Consider the following 27,959-nt stretch of genomic DNA (forward strand, 5'->3'; position numbering starts at 1 on the left):
CCCTAAAGCACCTTCTTGCATCCTTTCTAATTTCTTTGTGTTTGGGCCTGGCTGCAAAGAGAGTAATTATCCATGGTATTTCCATTATGTTGCTTCACACAGTCCTTGTGAATAGATGTCAAAGTGATGATGTTCAGTTTAAAATGGCATCATGTTGTTAAGTTACTCCAAGTCCTTCTTCACTAATTACTTGCTGCATGCGTAGTCAGTTTCTTCCTTTTGAATATAGTTCTTGCATTTGTATGTACTGAATACTTTTTTTTTAATTTCCACTCATTTCACCAATCTAGAAATATCAGTCTGAATTGCAATTTGGTCCTGTGTGCTTTAATCTCTTTCAGTTTTTCCTCTGTGTCTTTTCCATACTGACATTTTCAGTGTCTTCTCTATACCTGATAACCATTAATGAAAATGTGGAAATGGTACCAGGCCTAAACTGGATTCAGTTGATATGTCCTGTTAATTGACAACCAGTTCACCAAGCTTCCCTTTAACTGTTTTGAAAACACCTGTTCTCCCACTTTATAATAAATAAATCACATTTCTTTGGTTTGGACATGAGAACATACTGTGTGACTATGCAAAAAGTTCTGCTAAAGTAAGATATACCATTCCAATTCTCTCTTCCCGTACTCTGGACTAATTACTTTTCTGAGAAGGTGACTAGTTTGCTATTATACAATTTGTTGTGGAAACTTCCAGAGCAGCTCCTTCTTATCACTGTGTTATTCTAGAGATGCTTTTAGATTGATTGTTTAGCAATGAATTAAACAAAGTACCTCTCTTGATACCAGGGTCTGGCTGTTTTATGTTTCCTCAACTACAGCTTTAGCATTTTTTCAGTCTTCTTGTGCCTCAGTTGGCCTTCATGAGCTTTTGAAGATAATCACTAAAACGCATAAGTGAACTGGCTGGTGTTTTAGGAATTTTACCAGACCTTGGTGACATGAATACTCTGCTTTTTTCTTTTCTGACCTATATTCCTACCCCTATGTTTATTATTAGCAGTTGGTTGTGTTAGTGACGTGGTCACAGTGAACCTCTTTTTGTGAAGCAAAAGCAAAAAACGTATACAAAATTCCTGCCATTTGCAATCTGTGCAGTTGTGATGAGACATCTTGTTACTCTGCTTCTCAAAAAAAGACATCAAACATTTTTTTTTCTCCATTTTCAAAGAAAAAAGCAAGGAATGGCAAGTTTTCCTTCCCATGGAAACTATCCAGGACCTGCTTTGATTGACCAAGTGAAAATTTTGAAACCTTCTCAAACCAAGGGCAAGCACTTCATTTCCCAGCACCTCTCAAAATCAGAATAGGTACAAGCTCCATTGTCTTTGAATGCATGGCTCCTGCTTGGTCTGAAAGATGAATGAAGACTTCTGAAATAAATCTAATTAATGAAGTGTTGTGTCCTTGAAGTAATGTGAAATTGTCATTTATTTATTTAACACAACTTGCAGAGAATTACTTAGGAATAAAGGAAGAAGTTATGATTTAAATTCAGTGTCCTGTGACTGCCTTCAATTGACACGATTCAGCACGTGAAGTGACATGTAGATTCGTGCCTAAGAACAGAAGTCCTGGAACAGACTTAGTTTCCCCATGAACTTCTGTATTTCTACAAAAGGAACTCAGGACTGATATCCTGGACAACAGGTATCTCAGTAGAGAGAGAATATGACAGAGAGGACATAGGGCCAAACATTGCCTGAATGTAAGAAGTGTTCCACTGGTATTTGTTAAGCTGTAGTTTAATTTATTTTGGAAGAAAATTATATTTTATAGGCCTCTCACTGGAAGTATGTTTTCATAAAAGGGGTAAAGGCAAACATCATGGAAAGTATAAGACATAGAAAAATGTTAAGTCCAAATCTGAGGGGATTTTGCAAGCATGCAAGTCTTTACTTGAATTAAGAAAAGGTCTTGAGCCAAACCTTTTATTTCTTGTGCCTCCAAAACTTCCATTGGCAGCAGTGGAAATTCTGGACTGATGAATAAATATTATCAGATGCTTATTCTGATCCCAACAGATCAAATGTTTGATTTTGGATTATATTTTCTTCTCTTAACATAAAAAAAATAATTCTGCTTAATGGAAATATATAGAAGTCATTCAGCATCCAAGAATATCTCTAAATTCACGTAAGTGTTAACTGAAGACTGGACTGACAAATGAATAGAAGTGCTTGACTCCTACTCCAATACTAAAATGCTGACTTCAGACTCTTTTAAAAGATGTGTTATTATTAAAAATCTTATTATCATATTCCAAGAGCTTCTATAAAATAAAAAAAAGTACTAGAAGTAAAGGAACTACAGACATATCTAATCTGTGACATGTCCAAGGAAAATAGCCAGATTAGAAAAGACCACATGAGCACCCTAGTTAAAAATCTTGAATACTTGTTCCTTTCTTCTCTCTCACAAACAGCCACATCCCTGCCAGATATTTAGGCACACGTTTCACCTTGAACACAGATTTGCTGATTTAGGGCCCAAGGGTCTAAACCATAAAAAAGAAACTAAGACATAATTAAGTGCTATTCAATTAGGCCAGTAACATTACTGCAGCTTTATTAAATGTTTGTGTAGCAACTACAAACTTTTAGCCTGCACTGACTTGGTAAAAAATAAGTTTCATAAAATATGCTATCACATAAATTATGCCCCTTGTATCTTCAGCAATGTCCTTGTCCTTATCCTTTAATTCAACATCTTTGTTCTAATCAAATACTTTTTACTTTTTTAGCTTAGTTCTGTTTACCACGATGATAAATACGTACTTCACAACACCTTACAATTTTCCTAAACTAGATAAATTTGTGGAGTGAGGAAAACTTTAGTTTACAGTTTTTACAAAATCTAAATATTAGAATAACTCTTTACTTTCTGCTATGTTTTGATCAATAGAGAAAATAAAAATAAAGCTTTTATTCTCATCATAGTCTGAAAACATGAACATAAGTCTTATGAACAATCAGAACTTTAAGAATTCAGGAGTATCTCAGAGAATTTATGTGTTTTATAGGTGAGTTAACATTTGAAGAATTCTGATTGGAGTTATTTGCTGAAACATGGGCATATTCAGCATCTTGTAGCAATTATTTCTATAGCATGATCAATACATCTTATCAAAATTATGTACATTATCCAATAAACCATCCTTGATTGCAGAAAAGGTATTGAAATTGTAATGTAACCTGAAATATACAAAATGAAAGTGTTAAGTTTTTATTAGGAAATCATGTTTAAAAAGATAAAGAGCATATGTAACTGACTGACTTCTGTTTTTTGACTGAACTTCATACTCTAACTGTTTGGAGTTCCTTATTTTCTAAAACCAGAATGAAAATCACAGTGAACACAATTTTTGGAAAATATTTTTTTATTATAAAATGTACAGTATATTGACCTTAATATTATAAAACACTGTAACGTTTCAGAGTCTTGTAAAGACCAATAATTTATAAAATGAGACCAAGTTCATTGTTACTCTTTTTAGTCTCATAGTCTGATTTAAAAATATATATAAAATATATAATGAATGATTTGACTGTAACATCCTTAGTATCTGGAAAAGGTTTGTTCATATGTTAAGGTAACTAATGTCTGCATGTACTTTTATTAAAATAGATCACTCTTATTTGCTAAGTTAGTCTGATTTTTAAGAGCTGATAGAAGAATGGACAGAAAGGTTAGTAATCATATTCTATAAGACTAGATTATGTAAAAGCGCTGCAGGGTATAAGGAAAATTATGTTTTACTAAAGCACTTCTATCACTGCAGCTCATTTATTAACAGTTAATACTTCTTTGGTACTTTTAAGGTGCTTGTTAGAACAAGGAATAGCTTTGGACTATTGACAAGGACAGAGCACTTTAGGACTCAGATGCTGTTGGATAGCATGAAAAACCACACTACAGTCCTAACAATTTAAAGACCTTTTCCAATGTGTTAGTCTTCTCAGTTTCAGTATGTCTACTGCCTCCTTTTATTACAGGGACTTACTACCATATGGAGTACAAAAGCAATGCACTTTGCATGAGAATAGGATTAATTCTTTTTCTTTCCTGCCCTCAGCCTTCCTGGCTTTGTTGCAAGCAGTACTCTCCTTGCTGCACTCGCTTGGCAGTGACTTGAACACCAGTATTCAGCCAAAGGCATTTGTTTTAGTGTTAGAATATGTGTATGTAGGTTGTTTTTGAATCACTGCCTAGTATATTTTTAGCAGTGCATTTATAGAAGCCTGCATCCCTTTGAGTAGACTGCTGGATGACTAATGACCCCTGAGGGTGGAGGAATTTGTTTCCATATAGACGGGATTGAGCTCCTGTTGTCAGATGTGATTTGTCTGGAAGCTCCCATGTTATTTCTGCTTTAGGAATCCCAATGGCCATGCAATTCAGTTTTACTGAATTTCCAGGCCTGGCATAAATGACAGGTGCTGGCTCACTGGTGATCCGGGGAGGATAGGCTATCACAATGACAGGCACATTCATAACAGAAGTGCCATACTCTGTGGACACCTTGCACAGGTAAGTGCCCCTGTCAAATACAGAAGCCTCATGCACTGTCAGTGAGCCATTCTCCACCAGGGAAAAGCGACCCACAGCTTGGGGGGCATCCAGAACCATTCCACTGGGCAGAGTCCAGGAGATCTGCGCCCGCTGGTTGGGCTGGGTGATGCAATGGAGCTGCAGAGTTTCTCCATTGATGATGCTCACCAGGTTGTTGTACTGGTTGCTGATTTCTGGCCTGAGTCCCACCTTCAGGAAGACTACTCGTTCCACATAACCTCCCGGGTTTCTGGCTGTACAGCGGTAAGTCCCAGCATCCCCAGCAGAGAGGTTGCTGATGTGTAAGATCCCATCCCTCTTATGGTAAAACCTCTGCAGACGGTTGCCACTCAGCACTTCGGTGCCGTTGGGAAGGATCCAGCTTGTGCTGGGCTTGGGGTTTCCCTGGACTGAGCAGTTCAGGTTGATGCTGTGACCAGCAATGGCAGTGATCCTTTCATTGACAGGGTCTCTGAAGGAGGGTTTCTCCAAATGGTCTGTGATGAGGAGCTGCACAATCAGTCTTGCTTCCCCTCCTTCGTTCCGTCCGATGCATATGAGCTGCACTGCATCTGTCTCCCTCACCCCTCTGATGTCCAATGTACCATTGCGATGCACAGTGATCCTGTTCCCATAGTAGGGAGCTGGCAGGATTACTCCTTCTGGAAAAGCCCATAAGACCCGGGGAGCAGGGATGCCTTCAGCTTTGCAGTCAATAAGTTTCCGGCTGTCCCTGATGGCTGTCTCCCTCACAGATGTTATTGCACTGAGATGACCATTGATTCTGGGAGGCTGAACATTAACGTGGATCCAGATGGTTTTCCGATCTTCTCCAGCGCTGTTCCGCACTACGCAAGTATAGTTACCACTGTCAGACCTTTGGGCCTTTTGGATGAGGAGGGTGCCATCCCTGTATATCTGGTATTTGTCAGACAGGGCAGGAATGGGCCTGTTGGTTGGGGAGAGCCAGGTCACTTTGGGAGTGGGTTCTCCTTTGGCTTCACATGCTACTGTGACGACATCACCATAGGGTACATTAATAATGACGTATGTTTTGTTCTTGATAGTTGCAGGCTCGGCCACTACTTTGACCCGCACCTTCATCTCATCCTTCCCAATCTGGTTCTCAGCATAACAGGTGTAGTCCCCTTCTTCTCTCAGTCCAACATCATTGAAATACAGGGTTCCATTATTGAAGACCACATATCGCTTTGTCCGGCTGCCACTGTCGTCTGACTGCATGAAGGTATTGATCATGCTGCCATCTGGGAGACCCCAGGAGATCTCAGGATTTGGCAGACCTGTGGCTACACAGTCAACTTTCAGGTCCCCTCCATACTTGACCTTGTGGTTATTCTCATTCTTATGTTCTATTTTTGCTGGTTTCATCATCACATTCACTTTGAGGACCACATAGTCATCCCCAATCTTATTGCGGGCCACACACAAATAGTCTCCTGCATCTTTATCTGTAACTGAATGGACAACCAGAGTCCCGTTGCTGAATACTTTGATTCTAGCCTCCAAGCTACTGTAAGGAAAGAAAAAAGAACAGAACATGAGCTGCAAAATCACATTTTAGGTATTAATTATTGAGACAAACCTGAGGAAAGAAGCTAATAACAATACCAAAAAAAAGGAGAGGAGCATTACTATTTTTGATAATTAGATGGTCTGAAATGTTCAAAATATCCACCACCAAAAATCACATGGAAAAAAAATAATTTGTCTCACTTGTAACCAAGCAATTCTGTTCTGTTCAATGACTTTAGTGGTGGTTTTGACCATTAAACAACTATTAAATACCAAATGACGGTATTTTTGACTCTTCTGACTGCATGTCCAGTATTCTGTAACATTCAAATACGGACTCTCTGAATGATATACTGCACACAAACCTATATGGACCATAACTACAGAGTCTGGCACTTGGGTCCTTAGCTAAAAACAAATCAAGATGAACAACTTCCCCTGGCACAGGTATAACATTTTAAACCCTTAGAACAATCAGAAAGAAGCAAAATATTGCTAAGCTTTGAAATATGGAAAAGAAGATTTTCAATGTGCTAAAAAGGTATTATTCCTTTCCACACCACTATAGTGTATTGTTGTCAAAACTAATTTCCTCAGTAGCCCCAGTTTTCTCCCCAACAAAGATCTCCTGTATTTGAAAAACAGCCCACAGAAAGATCCTGAGGGAAAATGAAAAAACTGCAATGTTTTGTTGCTATCACTATGGGACATAAAAGCAATTCTGGGTTTTGTGCTCTCTACAGGCTACATAAATATATTTTTTGCCAATATGAGAAAAATGATGACTATGTTCAGCTATTAAGAAGGTTGCTGGCAATTGTGCCTTTCAATTTCAGTACATTTCTCATCTGTCTATAGTTCTCAAAGAGTGAGTAATGAATAATTTCTAAAGCAGAAATTCTGTTTGCAGCAAGTTCTTAGGACAGTTATTGCAGGTTTGGGGAGGTGATATTTTACTTGATAATGTGAACATTGAAGAAGGTACTGGTTTAGGCATTTATATGCAACTGGGTTTGCACAGACCTTATTGCAAGGTAATTTTTATTTCTACAACAATGTTAAGATGATCATGCTTACTTAAATGATTATAAGATGTTTTCTTTGCCCCATATTTACTGTGTATAACAATTTGTACAACAGATAGATAAACAAAATTCAGTGATCCCATTTCTCTTGGGGAAAAGTGAAGCAAGCACCTATTCAACTCCATGCAGACTAAGCACGTTGGAACAAGCAGTACACAAGCTGTATATCTTAACATTTGCCATTGGACTTTTTACTACATTTACAAGTGGCTGCAAAAGACAGATAATGGCAGATTATCCTAAACACTTGAAATTAACTTTTCAAGAGTACTATTGTTTTCAAGAAAATTATGCTAAATTCTGACTTGGCTATCTTTTGATATAATTTCTTAAGGTTTGGAGGTCTCATTCAAAACTCACAGAAATCAAGAATGAAACTTGTACAGATATGAATGGTCTTTTGCCTAAGTTCACCTAAACTGTAATTTACCTGTGACACCTCAAATCGTAATTTACCTGTGTAGAGAATCAATCATCCTTTTGGAAGGCAACCTCCATAATATCCGAGGCCAGGGGTCACCGGAAGCACTGCAGTCCAAATGCAGGATGCTGCCATATGTTACATCTGTTCTTTGAGGAGAGCTCCCAGTGATCTTAGCATTAGATGCATGCTTCTTCACATGGAGTTGTATTGTTCTCCTGGCAGCTCCCACCATGTTAGCAGCAATGCACTCATAGGTCCCACTATCCTTGGGGGAGATGTTGCGAATATAAAGAGTTCCATTGGGAAAAACAAATAAATTACCATTGACAAACTGAGAAGGTCGGATTTGTGTGCCATCAAAGACCACCCAGCGGATGCTGGGAGAAGGTGCTGCTTTGGCCGTGCAGTGGATGTTAATACTGCTGCCAAGGGGCAAAGAAATGTTCTCTTGCTTATCCTGCTGAATGATGGGGGGTAAGGCTGCAATGTGTAGCCTCACTGCAATGCTATCAGCTCCTGCAGCATTGCTTGCTACACATTTGTAAACTCCTCGGTCTGAAAAAGTTGCTTGCTTGATAGACAAGGTTCGATTTTCATGAAGCATTATCCTGCCTTCTGTAGTAGTGACTGTCTGCAAAATCTTCCTATCTGGGAAAATCCATGAGATATGTGGACTTGGAGTCCCACTAGCCTGACATTCCATTGCTATGGTCTCTCCAAAATAGACTGTGACATCTCGATAGCGGGAAAGTAAAATCTTGGGCTGGTGGGCTACAACTGTGAGCACAATGGTCATTTTATCTACGCCATGCAGGTTCTGAGCTGTGCACAAATACTGTCCGTGATCCTGAAGCTGAACATTGCGGATAAGGAGGGTACCATTTTTCCAGACTTCAAACCTTTGTAACCTGGTGTTGGCTGTCATTAGAGCTCCTGAGAAGGTGAGAGGAAAGAAAGAAATGGGAAGTCATAGGGTTTAAGACATGCATTGCACTGAAAAAGTCTTATGTAAGATTTTGATTTACTTAACACCAACTACAACTTCAGATGTATCACATGGCATCTTCTGACACTCTCCATAGCTCAAATTGGTCTTGTTTCTATTGCAGAACTAACCATACCAGCCTGCAAGCATGTACAGTGTGGGAACTTTCAAGGGCTTTATGCTTTAGGTTTCCTCTTAAATCTTTACATACTTTCTCTTTTCCTTTTGCTTATGGAGATGACACACATTAATATTTAAGGCAGCAATGTTAAACCCCCCCATACTTATAAGTGTTGTCATCATAAATTCTAACTGCTGTGAATAATCAGAGTTGGCTGCTATTCCCTCTTCAAAAAAATAAACTCATTACATTGCACAGGTTTTCTTTTACAACAGCAACTACTACAAAGTTATTTTTATCTGGAATGATTAGTTGCTAATAGTGACATTTTATCTATAATGATTAAGACACAGACATTATTCTTCAGTGTTTTGGACTATTCCTGCATCACGTTGAATTTCTATGCAACGGTCCAAGTATTTGTAACCTTAAAAGTCATGTGGAAGGAACACATTTTCTGTGGCTCACCTGTAGAGACTTTTGTCCAAGTAATAAAAGGCTTGGGTTCTCCTACTGCATCACAAGGGATAAAAGCATCTGTTTCAGCAAGGATGGATATGCTCTGAGATCCTTTCATGATAATTTTGGGTCTTTCTCCATGTACCTTGAAATTAGTGGAAGGTTGAATTACAGTTGAATTGTGTGGCAAAATGCCTCCCACATAAGGCACAGCTGGAATTTTTTGATGACGATGGTGGACATTTTTAAAAGGATGAACTGTAGCGGATATGTGTGGTTTTACGTGCTGAGAGAGAGAGGTTGGAGGGATAATCTTCAAAATCACTGGTGATGGTGATATGGTGGTTGTAGCATGTGGCATTGGAGGCGCTGGAATAGCTGTAGCTTTCTGCACTGTAATCCTAGTAGGGGAGACCTGGGCAACCTTCTCATTTGTGTCTTTTGGGACAAGTTGACTAGGGACCACTGGTTTAGGATGCATACTTATGTGAGGGAATATCCTTGTTCTGTTGAAAAGGAATGGCATTCTGGAACTGGGATAATAGGGCATCCCTTGACTTGGTAGTCTCCCTGCTGTGCCTCTGTTATCTGGAACATAATTATTTCCAAAATATCTTGAATTAATATTGTATCTGTTCTGACCCTGATTACTGAACTTATTTGCAGTGAACGAATTTGTTCTGTGAAATGGAGAGGTTTGTGTTGGGGTAGTTGTTTGAGGGGCAGAAGATTTTTTGTCCTGGATGGTGTGTGCTGCATATGCTGTTATCTCTGGTTTGTTTGTGTAGTGAAGAGGCTGGTGTGTTATAAAATAGCGAAATGAACCTTGTGTTACAACATATGGAGGCTTCACTGTGCCTCTTACTGGAACATGCTTTGGAGGCACAACAGGCAGTCTTTGGTTTAGGACTGGTATCATTCCAGCAGGTGGATGGGGAAGGTTTGGATTTAGCAGTAAACTGTTGTTTGACTTGCTATTATACAGTTCTTTGAATTGCTCCTCTTTTGACTCTATGCTAATCCTGTTTTGGCTGGAGGAAGGAGTAGGGTGTACACTGTGTCTTGAGCTCACCACCATTTTGTCACCATCTGCTTCAACTTGTTTTGCTTCTGGGAACCTGTCTTGATTGAAGGCATTGCTTTCCTCAGTGGTATAACGAAGAGAAGGATGTGAAGCACCTGAAATGGAAGGGGGAAGAGTGGGAAGTTTTATAAATGGAATAAAGGTAGTGGATGTAGTCGGAGGCTTTACAGTTGTCTGCAAAGTGGGATCATGATGAAATACATGTGACACAACTTCCTTTTTATCCAAGGAAGATGTCTTTGTCCCAGTCTGAGAAGCAACAGATTTCTTTGTTTCTCTAAGAGAGAAAGTCTGAGTTTCTGTTGTGCTGAAGGAGGAGGACAAAGTATTTATCTCACGTTGCTGAGGTGGCTCAGTTATTGCTGGTGTTTCTAAAGATACTGTGAGCTTCCATGGCTCATTTGAAACTGAGCGGTTCTTAAAAACTTCCACAGTGCCCACAGGAATACTTAGATCAGTCACAGTGGGATATATCAGTTGGAATGTTCTAAAGGTTGTTTCATTAGCTATGACTTCTGAGTCAAATTGGATAGGCTTTTCTTGAGATTCTGGTTTTGTAGATGGTATCAAGCTGTTCATAGGCTCAGGAGAAGTTGTTGTGCTTGATTGTTCTGCTTTACTATCCATAGTTGTAGAAACTGCTTTCTTGCCCTTCTCCTCAGATATATGGCCTAATGAGTGGTATGTTGGCACTTTGCTTTGCTCTAGTTCAAGGTGTGTGTTTGTTTCTTTTGTGGGAACTGTGACATGTACAACATATGATGATAAAATTGTGATAGGTGCAGTAACTGGAAGTGGAAAGGTTTCAGGAGCAGTAGAGAGTGTCACATGTTTTGCCTCAGGTGGAGAAGCAGTAGGCCTAAAGAAGGAAGTTGTGACCACTTCTCTGATTTTGGTAATTTTCTCTAAGACAACTGGATCAGTAACTAACGAAGCAGTGAATTCTGTATGCTCCTCTTCCTTAGTCTGCATTTTGACATTATTTTTAAGATCAGGGCTTTCAGGAGTGGTAGAAGAAGTTTTGGTCACAGCTTCAACTTCAGGTGTCCTTGGAACAATAGGCTCCATGGTTAAAACAACAGCGGGGAAGGGCCTTGGCCTTTGTCGAATTCTGTTTGGCCTCAATCTCCTTCTCCCATAAGGCCTTTTTCTAGCATGCTGAGTAATAGGTGAGGGCATAGTCTTTCTATAGGAAGTTGTTGTGGCCAGAGTGGTCAATCTACTGATGGAAGAAGCAGGTTTTATCCCCTCTGTTGTTTTATGAGGAGCATTAGTACTATGCAAAATGAATGTGGGATCTGGTTTTGGAGTAGCCAGGTTCCTATGTTCTCCTCCCTGAAGACTCTCCACATAACTGCTGGACATGCTTTCTTGAGTCACTGTATTCCCGTGGGTCTCAGGTTCTTCCTTGCTTTGAACTCTGACAGGTATGACAGCTGGAAAACCTGTACTTAAGTTTGGCATTTTTGTCTGACCTGTGGATACTTCTTTGTACTGGTGTATCAAGTCATTGCTCCTTTCTGTAGAAAGTGAAACAGATGAAGAAATGGCAGTAGTGCCTACAGAATCTGCTGGGATTGCCCCATCCAACCGAGAAGGTGTTAAAATTATGGTGTCAGTGCTTACTGGGTCCACTTCATTTAACTTCACACTTGTCTCCGAGGCGCTGTGAAGATCCACAGGCTGAGATTCAGCTAGGACAGTAGCATCAAGTGGTAGCTCAGCAAAAGCAGAATTTTCCTCTGATGTAGAAGATACAGTTCTTTCTACATTTCCCACTGTGACTGAATTACTCTGAATATTAGGGAAGTTTGTTACAATTTCTCTGGATAGAGTTTCTTCAGTGAAAACATGGGTATTTTCTTTGGCTACAACTGAATTATCAGTCCTGACGTCAAGACGCTGCTGGCCTTGGGGTTGCACAGTTACAGAGACAGGAGTCACATATGGACCTGATACAGCAGTTTCTGCAGAGTATATACTTGCAGGTGTTCCTAAAGCCCTGTGGTCAGAGAAGGGTTCAGTTTCTGACCTTGTTAACATGGACTGGGCTGAAGATGCTTTAGTGTTGTGGGAAACAGTGACTGAGAACAGCTCGTCTTCACCCACAGGTGATGCATCAGCAGAGGAATCTACCATATCAGCTGCTGTTTCTGAAGGTGGGGGGCTGGCTACAGGATGAGGGACTGCAGTAGTTTTTTGCATGACTGATGGCAGTGCAGTTGTTAAAGAAATGGCTGTAGCTGTTGTTCTAGGAAGATTCTTCCCACGGACCTTTGCCAAAATATCAGCCCAATGCTGTGGATTAATCTGCTTGCTTGCCACATTAATTCTCCTTCGAGATTCAAATACCCTCCGGCCTTCTGCAACATTGCTGTCTTGGGTTCTATCAGTACTTTTCCATATTTTCATTTTCCTTCTGCCTTTCTTCTTACCCTTTTTAATCTGAGCCTCTGGCACCTGATCACTTTTTTGTTTAAAGGATATTTCCCAGTCTTTCAGATGGTTCTTTCTCTGTGGTAACTCCTCTACTGCTCCTGCCCCTGATCCCTCTCCATCGTCTATGACTCGCCCCCTTGTTCTTGACAAACTTTTTGAGCCGGGGCGTTTTTTTAGTTTTATCCTTTTAAATGACCTGTCAGACACCATTTTATTTACTGTGACCCTTACAACAAATTGATCTGATCCCTGCTGATTGACAGCCACACATCTGTAATGGCCACTATCCCTAACGTGGCTTTTTGGAATAAGCAAAGTACCATTGTCCAACATATATCCTTTTGAAGAGTTTGATAAATCATTAAGTACCTGGCTGTTTGGAAGAATCCAGCTCAACTGTGGCTCTGGGATGGCAACTGCATTGCATGGCAAAACTATTGGATCACCAACATTTTTTTCAACTCTCACTGTATCTGAATCAGCTACCTGAACAGCTGGAGGCTGCACTAGAAGTCTGTAAGCCATTATGTCCATATCATCTCTCACTTGGGCAATGCAGTGGTACAAACCACCATCAGTGTAACTCACTGCTTTGATTATTAGCTGGCCACTACTGAGAATGGAAAATCTACTGTCTTTCTGATTAGACGGTGCCTGCAATTTAGTCCCATCTGGAAAGAGCCACTGGATGTAGGGGGTTTCAGAGGCTTTCACGTTGCAGCTCAGCTGACATTCTGAACCTTCCACCACACTCTGTGCTGTCCTTGTGCTCTGGTTTTGCTCTATCATTACCCAGCTTCTCTGCTGCCCAGTGTCTTTGGTAAGAATCGTCTGAGAAAACACAGTAAAAAAAGATAGCACCACTTTTTTCCCTGTACTCTGGCGTCTGTTTAATTGGATATTTATAAGAGGTTGCATCACCCAGGAAGGCTCAGCCAGTATTTGAGCTTTTACACCCGTGTAGTAAAAAGCATCATAATCTGAGCCTTGCCTGTACTGATAGCTTATTTTAGGCTTTTTGCTAAGCATAACTTCCCTCTCTAATTTGACAGGTACCTCACTGTAATAAGCAATAAGCTTCCATAGTTTTTCATAGTTTTCTCGATTCATTGGACATTCAAAATCCAGTGAAATTGTAGCATTTATATCAATCTCCTGAGTCTGGATTTGATTCCACTGAATTTTGGTAGAGCCTGTTGGTTTTTTGATTTCACAGTTCAGGTGGACTACATTGCCATGCTCATCAGTCATATTTAGAACAATGTTCCATGGAGAGGACTGAAGCTCTTCCAGAGGGAGTTCATAACTGTCACCACTTTCTTCATCTTGAGTACTGCTATTCTGCCTCAGTGAGGACTGAATGACAGGTTTTCTACAGGAAATATCTTTCAAGTTTTGAATATCTTCTTTCTGCAGCTGTTTCGGGCTGTGGCACTTAGGACAGAGCTGTCCTCCCTCATAGGCTTTGTCCTTTTTGCACTTTAAAACACCTGCAAGGAAAAAAAAAGAAACAAAAATAAATAAAAAAGGGAAAACAAAGGATACATAAGCTGAAGATCTCTACTCTAGAATTACAGAACTCTCAAAAGTGTGAAATGGACCACATGAGGAACATTTTATGGCAGAACACACATAAGGAAAGGCTTTTAAAACGGCACCTCCCTGTTTTACCATTAAATGGGTGCCTGATTCCAAAACTGACCACATTATCTTCTGACTTTAATGAGAGGACTGAATACTCCACCCTTCTGAAAATTAGATTCACTGCCTCTGAATAAAATGCCTAGGAACTGAAGTGTTCAGAGCAACATTTTTTAAGTAAGTTGGTAAAAACCTATGTTGTGTCAAAAAGTTTGCATCTGTGCAGTGACAGCCTACCTGTCTAACTTGTGGACCTGACGTGAAAAGGACTGGATCCTCTCAGCTTTCAAACATGCAGCATTTACCTGAGAAATGCTGGACTTCCTCATTAAATAATTCAGGAAGCTTTTATTTTTCTCTATTCATTAACAACAGTACTGGCAATACACAAAACATTCTACTTTAGCTACCAAAATCTGTTGACTAGTTCCTGCACTTACAAGCTATTCATCAGCAGGAAGAAAATAATATGAAAGTGCCACTTCTTCTTGACCTCTGAAATAACTGTAAGCTCTGTATTGATAAAATAAACACCAAAACAGACAAGGAGTGCTAAAACAGGAAATGACAGCCTTGACTCCTCTCTCCTTCAATGCCAGAAAGACTCTTGTCTGCAAAATAACAGTCATATATTTATTACATTGTTCTGCTCACTAGAATGGTAATGTTGCCTTACATATTTAATTTGGAAACATGTTGTAAATAAAATGAATTCCAGTTATTCTAGGAATAAGTGTCATGCTAATCGCTCCTGAGGAATGAGGGATCTTGGAATGAAAGGACAATATATGGGTGGGTTATAAGACAAAATGCTAGGAGAAAGGGAAGAGAGTGGCAAAATTTCATACCATTTTTTAATTGAAAAAGATGCTTTGCTACTCTGACAAATCAATTTTCTTGAGAAGTTACTACAAACAGAATATTTAACTCAACCAGTCTATCATTTGCAGATTTAAATATGATGTTTCAAAGATAAGGAAAGCATGCTTCATGGCAGAACTGGCCCACAATCAACTTGGCAGTGGCCACACTGGTCTGAAGAAATTTAATAACTCTATCTGGACAGAATTCCCAAAGAAGTTAATGTTATAGTTATATAAAGATACAAAATCTGTCATACATGAAAATGGCATGAATAAATTCTCTTTCCAATAATCACTACTGTTTTAGTGCAAAAAGGGAATCTAATTGAATAAAAATGTTTAACAAACCAACACTATACAAGGAAAGAAAGTTCATCTAATATTTCATTGTTGTAACTTTCAATGCAACTTGAGTACAACTAATGCACATACATACTTGGAACAAGAGAGTATATAAGAATATTAAAATGTAATTTAGCGAAATATAAGATGAAAGTTGGATGTCTCAAGTATCAGTTCAGGCAGGAACACTTACATTACACAGTCAAGTATCACACGCTCTTAAAAAGTATTGTCCTATAGCCAAGTACAAAACTACAATGACTTACATATTCTAAGATGACAAGACCCATCATCATCCACCATAAATGCTCCAGATCATTATATAAACTTTGTGACTCAACCACATCTTCAGCTGCAATTAAATGAGAATTCCCTCCTAATATTTTAGTGGCAACTCTGATGTAACACCAGTCCCTCTGGCTTACCACAGTAAGCACTTAGTTACCTGAGATGGGACACCAGTGAACTCAGATGGCAAAATTTAAAACTGACATTCAAAACCTCCTTTATTTAGTGTATTCCTGATATAAAGGGATTATAAAACTGTTCTGCGTTTTTTTTTTGTTTCTAGTATTTTGCTTCTGCACATGACCAGAAGTGTTCCAGCCTAAACTGTGTGATACTTACAACACACCTAAGCCTGAGCAAAGGTAGACCAGTTAGTCTAGGGAAAAACATTGCAAGATTGTAGGTGTTCTCTGATAATACTTAAAAAGAGATTTGCTCTGTCACAAAAGGAAGTTGTGGTCAATGAAGAAACACAGATACACATGAAGGATGCATATTAGAGGGACCTTGACAGGCTTGAGAAGTGGGCCCATATAAACCTCATGAAGTTCAACATGGCCAAGTGCAAGGTCCTTGTCATGGTTTAACTTCGGCTGGCAACCAAGCCCCACGCAGCCTCTCACTCACTGCCCCCAACGTGAGATGGGGCAGAAGATCAGAATAGTAAAAGTGAGAAAACTCGTGGGTTGAGGTAAAGACAGTTCAAGAGGTAAAACAAAAGCTGCACACGCAAGCAAAGAAAAAAAAGGAGTTCATTCACCACTTCCCATGGGCAGGCAGGAGTTCAGCCATCCCCAGGAAAGCCTGGCTCCATCACACGTAATGGTTACTTGGGAAGATGACTGCCATAATTGCGGATGTGCCACCTCCTTCTTCCCTCAGATTATGTATTATACTCAGCATGATGTCATATGGTATGGAACACCTCTCTGGCTAGTTCAGGTCAGCTGCCCTGGCTGTGTCCCCTCCCAATTTCCCGTGCCCCTCCAGCCCCCTCACTGGCAGGAACCAAGAAACTGAGAAGTCCTTGACTTAGTACAAACATCATCCAGCAACAACCAAAACCATCAGTGTGCTATCAACATGGTTCTCATACCAAAGAAAAAATATAGCACTGTACCAGCTACTAAGAAGAAAACTAACTCTGTCCCAGCCGAAAACAGGACAGTTCTGCACTTGGGTCAAGGCAATCCCAAGCACAAATACAGGCTGGGTGGAGAATGGATTGAGAGCAGCCCTGAGGAGAATGACTTGGGAGTTTTGCTGGAGAAAAAGCACAACATGGCTTGAAAATGTGCGCTTGCAGCCCAGAGGGCCAACCGAATCCTGGGCTGCATCAAAAGAAGCATGGCCAGCAGGTAGAGGGAGGTGATTCTCACGCTCCACTCTTGTGAGACTCCACCTGGAGTGCTGCACCCAGCTTTGGGGCTCCAAATCTAAAAAGGGCATGGACCTTTAGAGAGAGTCCAGAGGAGGGCCACAAAGATAATCAGAGTATTGGAGCATCTCTCTTATGAAAACAGACAGAGTTGGGATTTTTCAGCCTGGAGAAGACAAGGCTCTGGGGAGACCTTACAGCAGCCTTCCAGTACCTAAAGGGGCCCACAGGAAAGCTGGACAGGGACTTTTTACAAGGCCATGTAGTGACAGGACAAGGGGTACTGGCTTTAAACTGAAAGAAGGTAGATTTAGATTAGATATAAGGAAGATATTCTTCACTATGAGGGTGGTGAGGCACTGGAATGGGTTGCCCAGAGAAGTTGTGGATGCCCCATCCCTGGAAGTGTTCAAGACCAGGTTGGATGGGGCTTTGAGCAATGTGGTCTAGTGGAAGGAGTTGGAACTAGATGATCTTTAAGGTCTCCTCCAACCCAAATCATTCTATGATGCTATGATTCTACGACTCTATGATTCCATAACAGACTTAACATTAATAGCATCAAAGTTAAAGGACTCACCCAAGAGTCTGGAAACGTGATTAACATTCCTTCATTAGCTGAACAAGCTCATATCTAATGTTCCCATCTCCTATGAGAGCACATAGTTACTAGCTTTGTTAGTTGGGGACAATTGCCAGCCCTTAGTCAAAGGTGCACCGCTGCACAAACAAACAGACTAAAAGGTTATAACAGATCTCTTTCTTCCAATGATAAACTTCACTATTGCTTTTTCCATCTTGAATGTAATGGCTGTTGTTGAATACAAATTTTTAGCTAGTGACACACAGCTGCTTCCTTTTTACACTGTTTTTTAAATACATGCATTTATAGAATGGCAACAGGACGTAATAGTGCATATAGACATCACATAAGTAATAATATTGAGGAAATAACAAAACCATCCATACACAGAACATGAGAATGAAAAAATCTAACATTATGAATTGAAAAAGCATTGGTATTTTTGTTCTTACCTCCAGAAACTTTATTCCATCCAAGGAACCACTTTAAACTACAGTCACAGGCCCACGGATTCCCATGAAGGTAAAGATTTTCCAGCAGTGGCATGCCTTGAAATATGCCTGCAGGCAAGGTCCTAAGAGCATTTTCAGATAGGTAGAGATGTCTTATTGTTGACAGTTTGAAATAATCAAGGACCATAAATGTTGAAAAGGTGTTGGGGTGAAGCTGCTGGAGCAAATTTCCTTCTAAGTGGACCAGCCTCAGAGAAGTTAATCCATTAAAAGCATTTGGATGAATAAACTCAATTCTGTTGTGGTCCATGTGCAGTCTCATTAAGCTTGAAAGTCCTTTGAGAGTTTGGCCAGTTATGACTTTCAATTTGTTGTAACTAATTTTGAAAACCTAAAAAAGAAAAAAAAAACACAACAAAACCCCCCTGTGATTAATTTTGGGTTTTGATCTACATCCAAACAGAATAGCAAGCAAGCAAAAGTTTTCCTCCCACATTCAAATGTCCTTTGCACCACAGAAAAATGATATGTTGGTCAAAGAGGGAGAATACAACTGAGTATTAGTTAGCATTACCAAGCATGACATAGGCATAGTTAATAGATCTTCAGTGTATTTGGGAGGAAAATGGTACCTTAATCCTAAGAAAGACATTACAAAAAATGCTTATTTTTGTCTTCTGTTATTCATAGAATTTAGAACTTATAAAATTTAGAAAGACTTTAGCATTACCTGTAGAGACACAAGATCTTTCAAAGCACCATTAGGTATATGCTGAATGTCATTTCCATGTATCATGAGCAATTCCAGTTTTGTAAGTCCTGCAAAGGAGTTTTCATATATAGACTGTATACTGTTAAACCTGGAAAAAAATCACATGTGCAGTTACATTTTATGCACTGACTATCATGGACTGCAAATGTAGAATTAGTATAACAACTTTCAGGAAAAACTGGAGAGATCCTAATACATTGTCAAAGGGCCAAAAGTTACTGAAACATTTTTACAAGGCCAAGTATACTTAGTTCATGTTTACATTAAGATTTCTTTTCACTCCATTTGTGGCACTTCAGCCATAATTTAGGAGTAGGAGTAATAAATAGGCATTTAAGTTCTAGTAGCTGTCAGTATGTTTTTCCATGCAGCTCAGTTTATGGAATGGTAATAAATTAATGGCCTGAAGCCAACCAATGATGCTATGGAGCCTGGCAAACTGGAAAAGCTACAGTGTTGCCAAAACAGCATCTAACAATAAATGAATAAAGATTTGGAGAGAGGACATTAAAAATGGATATCTCCCAAACAGCGCAAGAGAAAAGCAAGAACTCACATCCTGCTTCACTTACTGTTGCAACAAGTAATTGCATCAGCTAATTACATAAGATCTAGGAACTGACCTTCCAATTATACAATTTGAGCCCAGAAACTGCTTTTAGAGAAGGAATACAGAAAATCTACTTTTTGAAAATAATTCAGTTTCACTTTGGACAAATAAATCAGGTTTTATTTGCTAATGTGGAAGTCATAAGTTTGGTGGTGTAGCTCTACATTTGGGTTTTCCATATGTACACATAAAATTAAACATATGAGCTAATCTGGGCATGAAGTCTCTAAATTAAGCATAGAATTTTAAACATTTTTCCTATTTTTCAACACTTTCTAGAGAGGAGGGGAGGAGACAGTGAGAAATAAAAATACTTTGAATATGGAGGAAATACTTTTAGATCCTCACCATGTTATCTATCTGAACATTCTGAATTTGCTAAAAATTTAGACTACTGTTTTGATATTTTTAGTCCTACTACAGATCTACTAAGCTTACCGCAGTCTTATTAAAACCATTTATTTAAACATTACCCTTTCTAAAAAAATATGAACTTCTCCAAATAATTTTTTGCTAAGTTAGTTCCAGTTAGGAAAATAAACTTTACCCTGTAAATATACAGCACCTTAAAATAGAAATATGGTAAAAGCCCTTTTCCAAAATGAAAGAAATGAAACAACAGATAGTTAAGACTGTTTCTTCCTGGGAAGAGACACAAGTCAGAAAATGTCATCTGTAGTGACAAAAAGACGGACAAGAAAGGGCTTTTATGTTAGCAGTATCAAATAATGTACTTTTATTATAAAAACAGCCAAAACTTAGAAGCCTACATTCCATTTTCAAAAGCAATTTAGGTATAGAACGTTTTGCCATAGAATGTTGATGTACAGGGGGAGAGTTGACTGTGAATATGTGTGGTTTTGAGGTGAGAGGGAGGCATTTTTAAGTCAGAAATGGCATGAAAGTACAGATTGCTTTAATACAGATTTACTGAGTACAAGGGCATTTTGAGACTAAAATTAGTCTTTAGGTGGACAAAATGCTGCTGGATAGAAATTTTAACTGTGGAAAAACAACAACAAAAAAAAATGAAGGTCCTTACAGTCAGTCATTGCATGATCAGTTGCAGCTTACAGGCCTTGAGGCAGTCGGGGTAAGTTCATACCAGGTAGTGAGGCAGCTCTGCTATCAAGCGGAAGAGGACTGCAACTCTTGCACCATGCCATGTCACATAGTGACCCTACACAGCACTGTTATGATATGCAGCCTACCAGCTGTCCCTGCCTTCCTGTCTCACAATCCGACAGATTGATGTGAGTTGGCAATACCCTGGCAGAGGAAAGTGAGTTGGAGCCTGAGCAATCTCTCACCAAAGACGCTTATATTACACTTAATTTCCTTGGGAAACAAAACAAAACAAACCCACTCCAAAGACAATGGATTAACTTTGGTTTTACTGCATTGCTTTAAAATATGCCATATCTCATTGTTCTCCAAAATGCTACCTGGCTACATTATAGAAGTTTACTGCTACTACAATTTTTTACATCAGGTATAAAATTCAGCATTTAGTAGAAATCCCATAGTAGGTTTAAAACATTTTTTTTCTTGATAAACTATGAAAGACTACTTGTCCTATTTGCCATGAAGAACTGACACCACGATAAAAATATTTACTTGAAAATAACAGTAACTTTTCTTTGAAAGATGAGGGCTACACTAAAACTTTCTCCATGTCAGTAATTGTAGCTTTTGGAAACACAGTGCTTGCAAGTAACCACCTGCCTCTGCAATACTGCTTGAAAAGTACACAGAGATCCCGGCACACTGCACGCGTGCGAAGCGTTCCGGGCTCATGCACCAAGGACATAAAACTCTTTGCTACAGACTGCTATACGAACCCGAAATTGATTCTTTCCACATGTCTAGAAATCCTCGCCGGCACGGCTGCCAAGGAGCGGAAGGTGCAGTGGACCTCGGTGGGGAGGTAGCAGGCGCAGGGGTGGGGGCAGCCCAGGGCGCCGGGCGGCAGCGCCAGCCCCACGATCAGCACCACGGAGAGCGCCCGCGCCACCGCCCGCTGCCCCATCTTGTCGCCTCCCCTCGCCTCGCTCCTGCTGCGTCGCCCCGGGGACACGGGGCGTGGGAGAGAAGAAATAGAGAAGAAACGATGATTTCTTTAATCCTTGTAAAAACTTCTATATACCTAGCGATGTTCTGCAGCACCCCAGAGAGCCTGTAGACTCATGGCAAAGCTCAGCCAGAAAGTGGTTTTCTTTCTTCCATGTCATCTGCTACTTCAAAGTTAACTTCCCCCCCATAATTTGCTTCTACTATTCTACTAAATATCTATTCTACTAAAGTAATGCTGTCTCCCTAAGGCAATAGATTTTGTAGTTTTGTTCCACACACCAAGGGTAGTACTTGTCTCACCTGAAAATTAGAAAACTTCAAGGGAAGCATCTAGTTCGAGCAAATTGCCACGGCTCCCTCTACAGTCAATGAACGAAAAAAGGCTATCCATATTCACTTGAAGATGAATAACAGCAGGTATCTACCTGATCAGATACCTAGAAATAGTGCAATTCCACCTCATTAGGTCCCTAATTAGCTAACTCACCTAGCCTAGCTGCCTGATTCTTATGCAGTCTGCAGACTTTCAGGAGGGTAAAATGTGGCTGAATTAATCCCATTCATAAAGTATATGGGAAACAGTATAATTGAGAGAGAAAGTGAAAGGAGGACTTGGATTCTGTCATCCTTCGCCACCTATTACTATAAGATGCTGGATGTGCTCTTACATTGCAATCTTAACCAAATGGGAACTATGAATGAACAGAATTGATAAAACTTGACAACTTATTTAAAAGCATAAGCACAGACATCAGAGGAAATGTAAACAAGAAAGTTTATATTTATAATCTTTCCTTGGCTATCAACACTCAAGTTCAGATTTTCAGAACTGTGTGTCTAAATTGGATGGCTAGACTCATGGAGAATCATTTAAAGATGCACACTGTGCTAGAACAGACAAGAAAACACAGCTGTTACTGACCTTGAGCACTAAGCATTTCTAAAAATAATTTATGTAGATGTCTAATTACAGATTAAGCAGCCTAACTTGGGAGAAATGAGTTTGAAACATCCCTATTCTTATCCCTACCATCAGGAGAATCTGAAAGCTCTTAGATTAAAGCCATACAAGAATGCAGGCTACTATTAGTAACAGAACTGTAGTATTCCTGCTCTTGTACAACTGTGACAACGATGGAAAGACATTCGGTTCCACTAGCTATTATTAGTTCCATTAGTTTATTGCTTTTAGTATAAAAGTCAGATTTTCTCAGATCTGCTAGCAACGAGACACACATTTTTTTCCTAAGACCATCATGTGCAAACCATTACAGTTCAAAGGAGAGGCTCATCGGGATGAAGAGGTTTCTCAAATATCTGCGGTCAAGTTAATGAGACGTTTACCATTTTTTACAAGACAAATAGCTTTTAATTTCTTGAAAAACATTAAGGTGCTGTTTTCCTTAATGGTCACTTTAATGAAAACTCCCTTTAAAAACATCCTACTCATTTCAACAAGTTTTGGGAGGGGGCACCAGGTTTCCATATGGGAGGTGCTCGCTGAGCTTTAGAAAAAATGGCAGCGACTTGCCGGGGCAAGAGCCAGCGGCGGCCCAGGCGGGGCCTGCAGCGCCGCGGCCGCAGCGGCTCCTCGGGGCGGCTGGGAGGAGAAACCTGGCGGGCCCGTCCCGGCTGCCCCCGCCCCGCCGCCCGGGGGCGCCCTCGAGTGCCCCGCACCGCGCCAGCCGATGGGCTGCGGCGCCGCCGCCGGGCCGGGGGCCGCCTGCCGGGAGGGGGCGCGGGGCGGGGCCTGGGGCGAGGCACGGGGCGGGGCACGGGGCGGGGCACGGGGCGGGGCCTGGGGCGGCGGCGCTGCCTGCACGGCTCCGCGCGGGGACCGCGACGGGGGCGGCAGCGGGTCCCGCGCGCCCTGCTCCTCCCGCCGAGCCGGGCCGGGCCGGGCCGTACGCCAGCCGCGGCCCTGGCGGAGGGGGCTGCGGGGGAGGTGCGGTTCGGCACCCCCCCACACACTTCTTTTTGCCGTACCGGAGGGCAGATGCTTCCCATTAGGGAAGAGTGTCCCCGCGGGGCTGAGCAACGGCAGCGGACGGGCTGCGGGCGAGCGCCGACGCACGGCGGCACGGCCCGCAGGGCACCCGCCCGCCGCCAGCCAGGCAGCCGCGCCGCTCCCCCACCACCACCCGACGGGGCATCGGCAGACGCGGCCGGCCGTGCGCTGGCTCCTTACCTGTCGCCGGGCGCGGTCTCAGCGAGCGCCGCCCGCCGCTCCCATGCCCCCGGCGGGCTGCGGGCGGGTGGCGGCGCGGGGCGACGCGGCGGGCGGGCGGCGGCTACCTGGCTCCCCGCCTCCCCGCCGGCACCGGCTGGCCCAGGCTCATCGCAGCCCGCGGCGGGCCGCCTCGACGCCGCCTTAGGACTCCCCATCCCCCGTCATCCTGCGGGATCCGCCGCCCGGGTCGGGTCCCCCCAAATAAGCATAAGCGGTGCGCGGCAGCCGGGCAGGACACCGTCCGGGGTGGTGGTTTGTTAATTACTGTCACTTTCCCTGCGCGCTCGCCTCCTCCGGGTGCCCCACGTCCCCGCGGGAAGCCGCGGCGCCGTGATCCCTCAGCCCCGGCGGGAGCCGAGCGCGTCTCTCCGGGCGCTGCGGGATCTCCGTGGGCGAGCGGGCGGGCGGGCGCTGCCGGCGGCTCCCCGCCGCCTGACGGGCTGCCTGGTGGCGCAGCCTCTCGCCGCCCGCCGCGGCATGGGGACGAGGGCGCGGGGTGCCGGGGCGCCGCGCTCGGCCGCTCCGCCCGCCTCCCCGCGTCGGGCGCTGTGCAGGGGGAGGGCGCGGCGGAGCGGCTCCTCTTGTGGGGTGGGCGGCCCCTCCGCGGGGGGGCTGCGGGCGGGCCCGCGCCGGGGGGCGGGGGGGGGGGGCGCGCCGGAGCCGGCGCGGGGGGGTCCGCGGGAGCTGCGGCCGCAGTGCGGGGAGCGGAGCCCACGCCTGGGCCCGGGAGCTGGAGCTGGCGGAAAGTTTGTTTCTGGGACCTGGGCGGATCCAGCGCTCTTGAAACGCGCCGCTGTGCAGCTGCTGGGGCTGTGCGCTCGCACACGCACACGCACACACACGCACACACGCTCACACGCACACGCACGCACACGCACAGAGTCCAGGATGTAACCCCAAAACTGGACCAACCGGTCTGGATTTCTTCCTCTTCTCGTAGGGCTATAGGTGTCCCATCACTGCACAGCCAGCCTCACCATGACCTTTAGCACAGCGCTGCTGCAGAGACATGTATCCAGTCTGGAGGTGAGTATCTGATCTCCTGCATCTTTCTGGATGAGAGTCGCTCAAATAAATGCGCGTGAACAGAAAATTCTCAAAACTCGACTGGAGAGGCAATGACAACGGTACAGGAAAAGGCAGCAACCAGACTGAATGTAGACTCAGTCACAAATTGCCTTTTGCCTTTATAATCCACCACAGAAACAAACTTCAATTGAGAATCATTATGTCATTAACATCCCTCCTCAGTTTCCCTCCTGTGTTAGCAATTTTTTCAGCACACAAAAGTAAACCTACTTCTGGTCCAGTGAAAAATGCATCATTCAGATGTACCACAGAAGACCATGTACTATCACCTGCTTAGCTCCACTGTGTGGTTTTTGGATACACAGAATTTTCTGTTCTCTAGATAACCAGTGGGGCAGTTATCCTTATCTGTTCTAGAAAAACAAAGAACCTAGTCTTTCAAGACACAGAAGAGTTGCAGAAATCAGCATAGATGCATCTTAAGCCATAAGAATCCCTCTGGGTTTTGGCACGGAGCTTTCAGATTCCATTTCTAAAGTCAGTAAATACAGCGAATGGCATTATGTTCTAGACTGTAAAGCTGTGGCAAGTGTGTCATCACCAAACTAATAGAAAAAATCAGAATCTGAGTTAATGAACCATTTTTGGCTTTGAAACTTGTAAGAGGTATGATTCTCAAAAAAAGTTGGGTGCAGGGAGAAACCTTTTCAACTGTTAGCAATAAGCTTTTGTCAGCATCAGGATCTGGAAAAACTGTTTCTTCCAAATGCACAAATAAAGATTCGGTTTCAGAGAAAAAGCTCATATCCATGCTTTTAGCTGGAGAACTTCTTTTGTGTCATGGTTTAACCCCAGTGGGCAGCTCAGCCCCACGCAGCCGCTCGCTCACTCCCACCCAGTGGGATGTGGGAGAGACTCAGAAGGATAAAGGTTAGTAAACTCCTGGGCTGAGATAAAGACAGTTTAATAGGCAAAGCAAAAGCCGTGCACGCAAGCAAAGCAAAACGAGGAATTCATTCACTGCTCCCCGTGGGCAGGCAGGTGTTCAGCCACCTCCAGGGAAGCCGGGCTCCAGCATGCGTAACCGTTACTTGGGGAGACAAATGCCATAATCCCAAACGTCCCCCTGCCTCCTTCTTCCCCCAGCTTTGTATGCTGAGCATGGTGTCATATCGTACAGAATATCCCTTTGGTCAGTTGGGATCAGCTGTCCTGGTTGTGCCCCCTCACAACTCCTTGTGCCCCCCCAGCATCCCCACTGCTGTGGTGGGGTGAGCAGCAGAGAAGGCCTTGGCGCTGTGCAAGCGCTGCTCAGCGCTAGCTAAAACATCCCTGTGTTATCAACACTGTTTTGGCCACAAACCTGAAATAGAGCACTGTACGGGCTGCTTTGAAGAAAATTAACTCCACCCCAGCCAAAACATGTAAATTTGGGAAAAAAAAAAATATTTGTCATTTAGTTTGAAGAGAACTGAATTATTTTTTTTTTTTTAAATAATCCAGTTGGCTTCGAAGAGTAGACCTCTTTGAGTTCTACAGCATCACAGACAACACGTCTACCATGCATCCTTAGTCAATGTGCAATTATTTAGTCTTGACTAGTGTATCATCTGATCCCCCTTACCTATCTCAGGAAAATTACGGCTGGTTTAAATGCAGCTGAGAAGAATCTGACATCACTAAGGTCTAACTGAAGACAGCAGTAGTCAGTGTTCTCATGTCTATTGGAGGACAACATTTCCTCCTCACAGATAATCTGGTAGCCTATAATGACAGTAGGAAGAAGTTACTTGCCTGAATGCTAGTCATTTTTCGAAGTGTCATGTAGTAAATACAGAAAACCTTTTGCAGATGGCCTATGCTAGGGCTCAAAACTGGAAAATGAAGAACACACACTTTTTAATTAATTCATAGCTAATAATACTTTACCCAGATACTTTATCAAGCTTAAACTACTCTGTGAAGAGTGTATTACTATTGCTATTACTTTTACTGTTTTTCAGGGTGAATTCATTTAAGCAATCCCTAAGATGTTACTTTCCACTCCTTGCAGTTAAAATAATACTATTATCATTTTTACTTTTTCATTAGGACCCTGCTACCTTAGGGTAGACGTCAGTTTGCTCTAATATCTCTTCATCATAGCTCATAGCTACAGAAGTAGTAGGTACATAGTTTCTGTTACCGGGAGGAGAGCTGTTTAAGTACTCCAGTGACACATAAAAGAAGTTACAGCTGACATACTTGTGGTAGCCCTTTACACTTAATGTACGTAATGGTATGTTCATTCCAAAAATTAGTGAAATTAAAATCAATCACGTAGTAGGACCAAGCAGACGTAGGAATCTGCAGAACTAGAACTGGAAAAAAGGTACACAAGCCCAGAATGCTAGATCTGTGCAGTAAATTCTGCATTACTTGGAATCTGAAATTTGAGAAGAGATTTCATTCAAAAAGATGTGCTAAAGTTTGAAAGCAAATTTTTAAACTATATTATAAATAAATATGGGACATTATGGCATTTATCTTCCCGAGTAACTGTTACATGTGATGGAGCCCGGCTTTCCTGGAGATGGCTGAACTCCTGCCTGCCCATGGGAAGTAGTGAATGGATTCCTTGCTCTGCTTTGTTTGCATATGAAGCTTTTGTTTTACCTATTAAATTGTTCTTATCTGAACCCTCGAGTTTTACATTCCTTTCCGATTCTCATGCCCATACCTCTGGGTGAGGGAGAGTGAGTGAGTGGCTGCGTGGGGCTGAGCTGCCCACTGGGGTTAAACCACGACACGCAGTCATTACTGATTTACACTATTTAAAATGTGTGGTTAAGTGTCAGGCAGGGGACATGGCATCCATACATCCATGTGGTTTTGCTTCCATAGGAAGATTCGTGTGTCTTTCCTCCCATGACTTCATGATTCAGTGACTGACCTTTATTCTCTGAATCTCCCAGGACAAGGACATGTTCTGCTCTCTCCTTGCAGCTGCAGTGCCAGCATACTGCTGCCCTC

The 27,959-nt window shown here is 42.2% G+C and overlaps 1 protein-coding gene across 2 annotated transcripts; it reads right to left on the minus strand.

The window, feature by feature from the left end:
• Positions 1-3,207: 3,207 nt before the first annotated feature.
• On the minus strand, positions 3,208-24,458 carry MXRA5 (matrix remodeling associated 5). 2 transcript variants are annotated; one of them, XM_055802622.1, is made up of 7 exons: positions 23,877-24,458; positions 21,457-21,672; positions 18,964-19,093; positions 18,234-18,624; positions 9,173-14,176; positions 7,631-8,531; positions 3,208-6,084 (listed from the first exon to the last, which is right to left on the minus strand). In XM_055802622.1, exons 1-7 carry the CDS (start codon positions 24,071-24,073, stop codon positions 4,176-4,178), a joined length of 8,748 nt encoding a protein of 2,915 aa, XP_055658597.1. In that variant the 5' UTR covers positions 24,074-24,458; the 3' UTR covers positions 3,208-4,175. The 2 variants fall into 2 exon arrangements, with proteins under 2 accessions (XP_055658597.1, XP_055658596.1); XM_055802621.1 differs by having other exon boundaries at positions 3,208-6,087.
• Between the last annotated feature and the right edge of the window lie 3,501 nt (positions 24,459-27,959).

This window comes from Falco peregrinus, chromosome 4, assembly GCF_023634155.1.
Source record: "Falco peregrinus isolate bFalPer1 chromosome 4, bFalPer1.pri, whole genome shotgun sequence".
NCBI classification, from domain to species: domain Eukaryota; kingdom Metazoa; phylum Chordata; class Aves; order Falconiformes; family Falconidae; genus Falco; species Falco peregrinus.

Bases quoted from the DNA above. Each gene is read 5' to 3' on its own strand.
- MXRA5 (XM_055802621.1), bottom strand. From the start codon at position 24,073: ATGGGGAGTCCTAAGGCGGCGTCGAGGCGGCCCGCCGCGGGCTGCGAT. The intron at 18,625-18,963 runs GTAATGCTAAAG...TTTCTTTTTTAG, and splicing joins AAGATCTTGTGTCTCTACAG to GTTTTCAAAATTAGTTACAA. The intron at 8,532-9,172 runs GTGAGCCACAGA...TCACCTTCTCAG, and splicing joins TTGGACAAAAGTCTCTACAG to GAGCTCTAATGACAGCCAAC.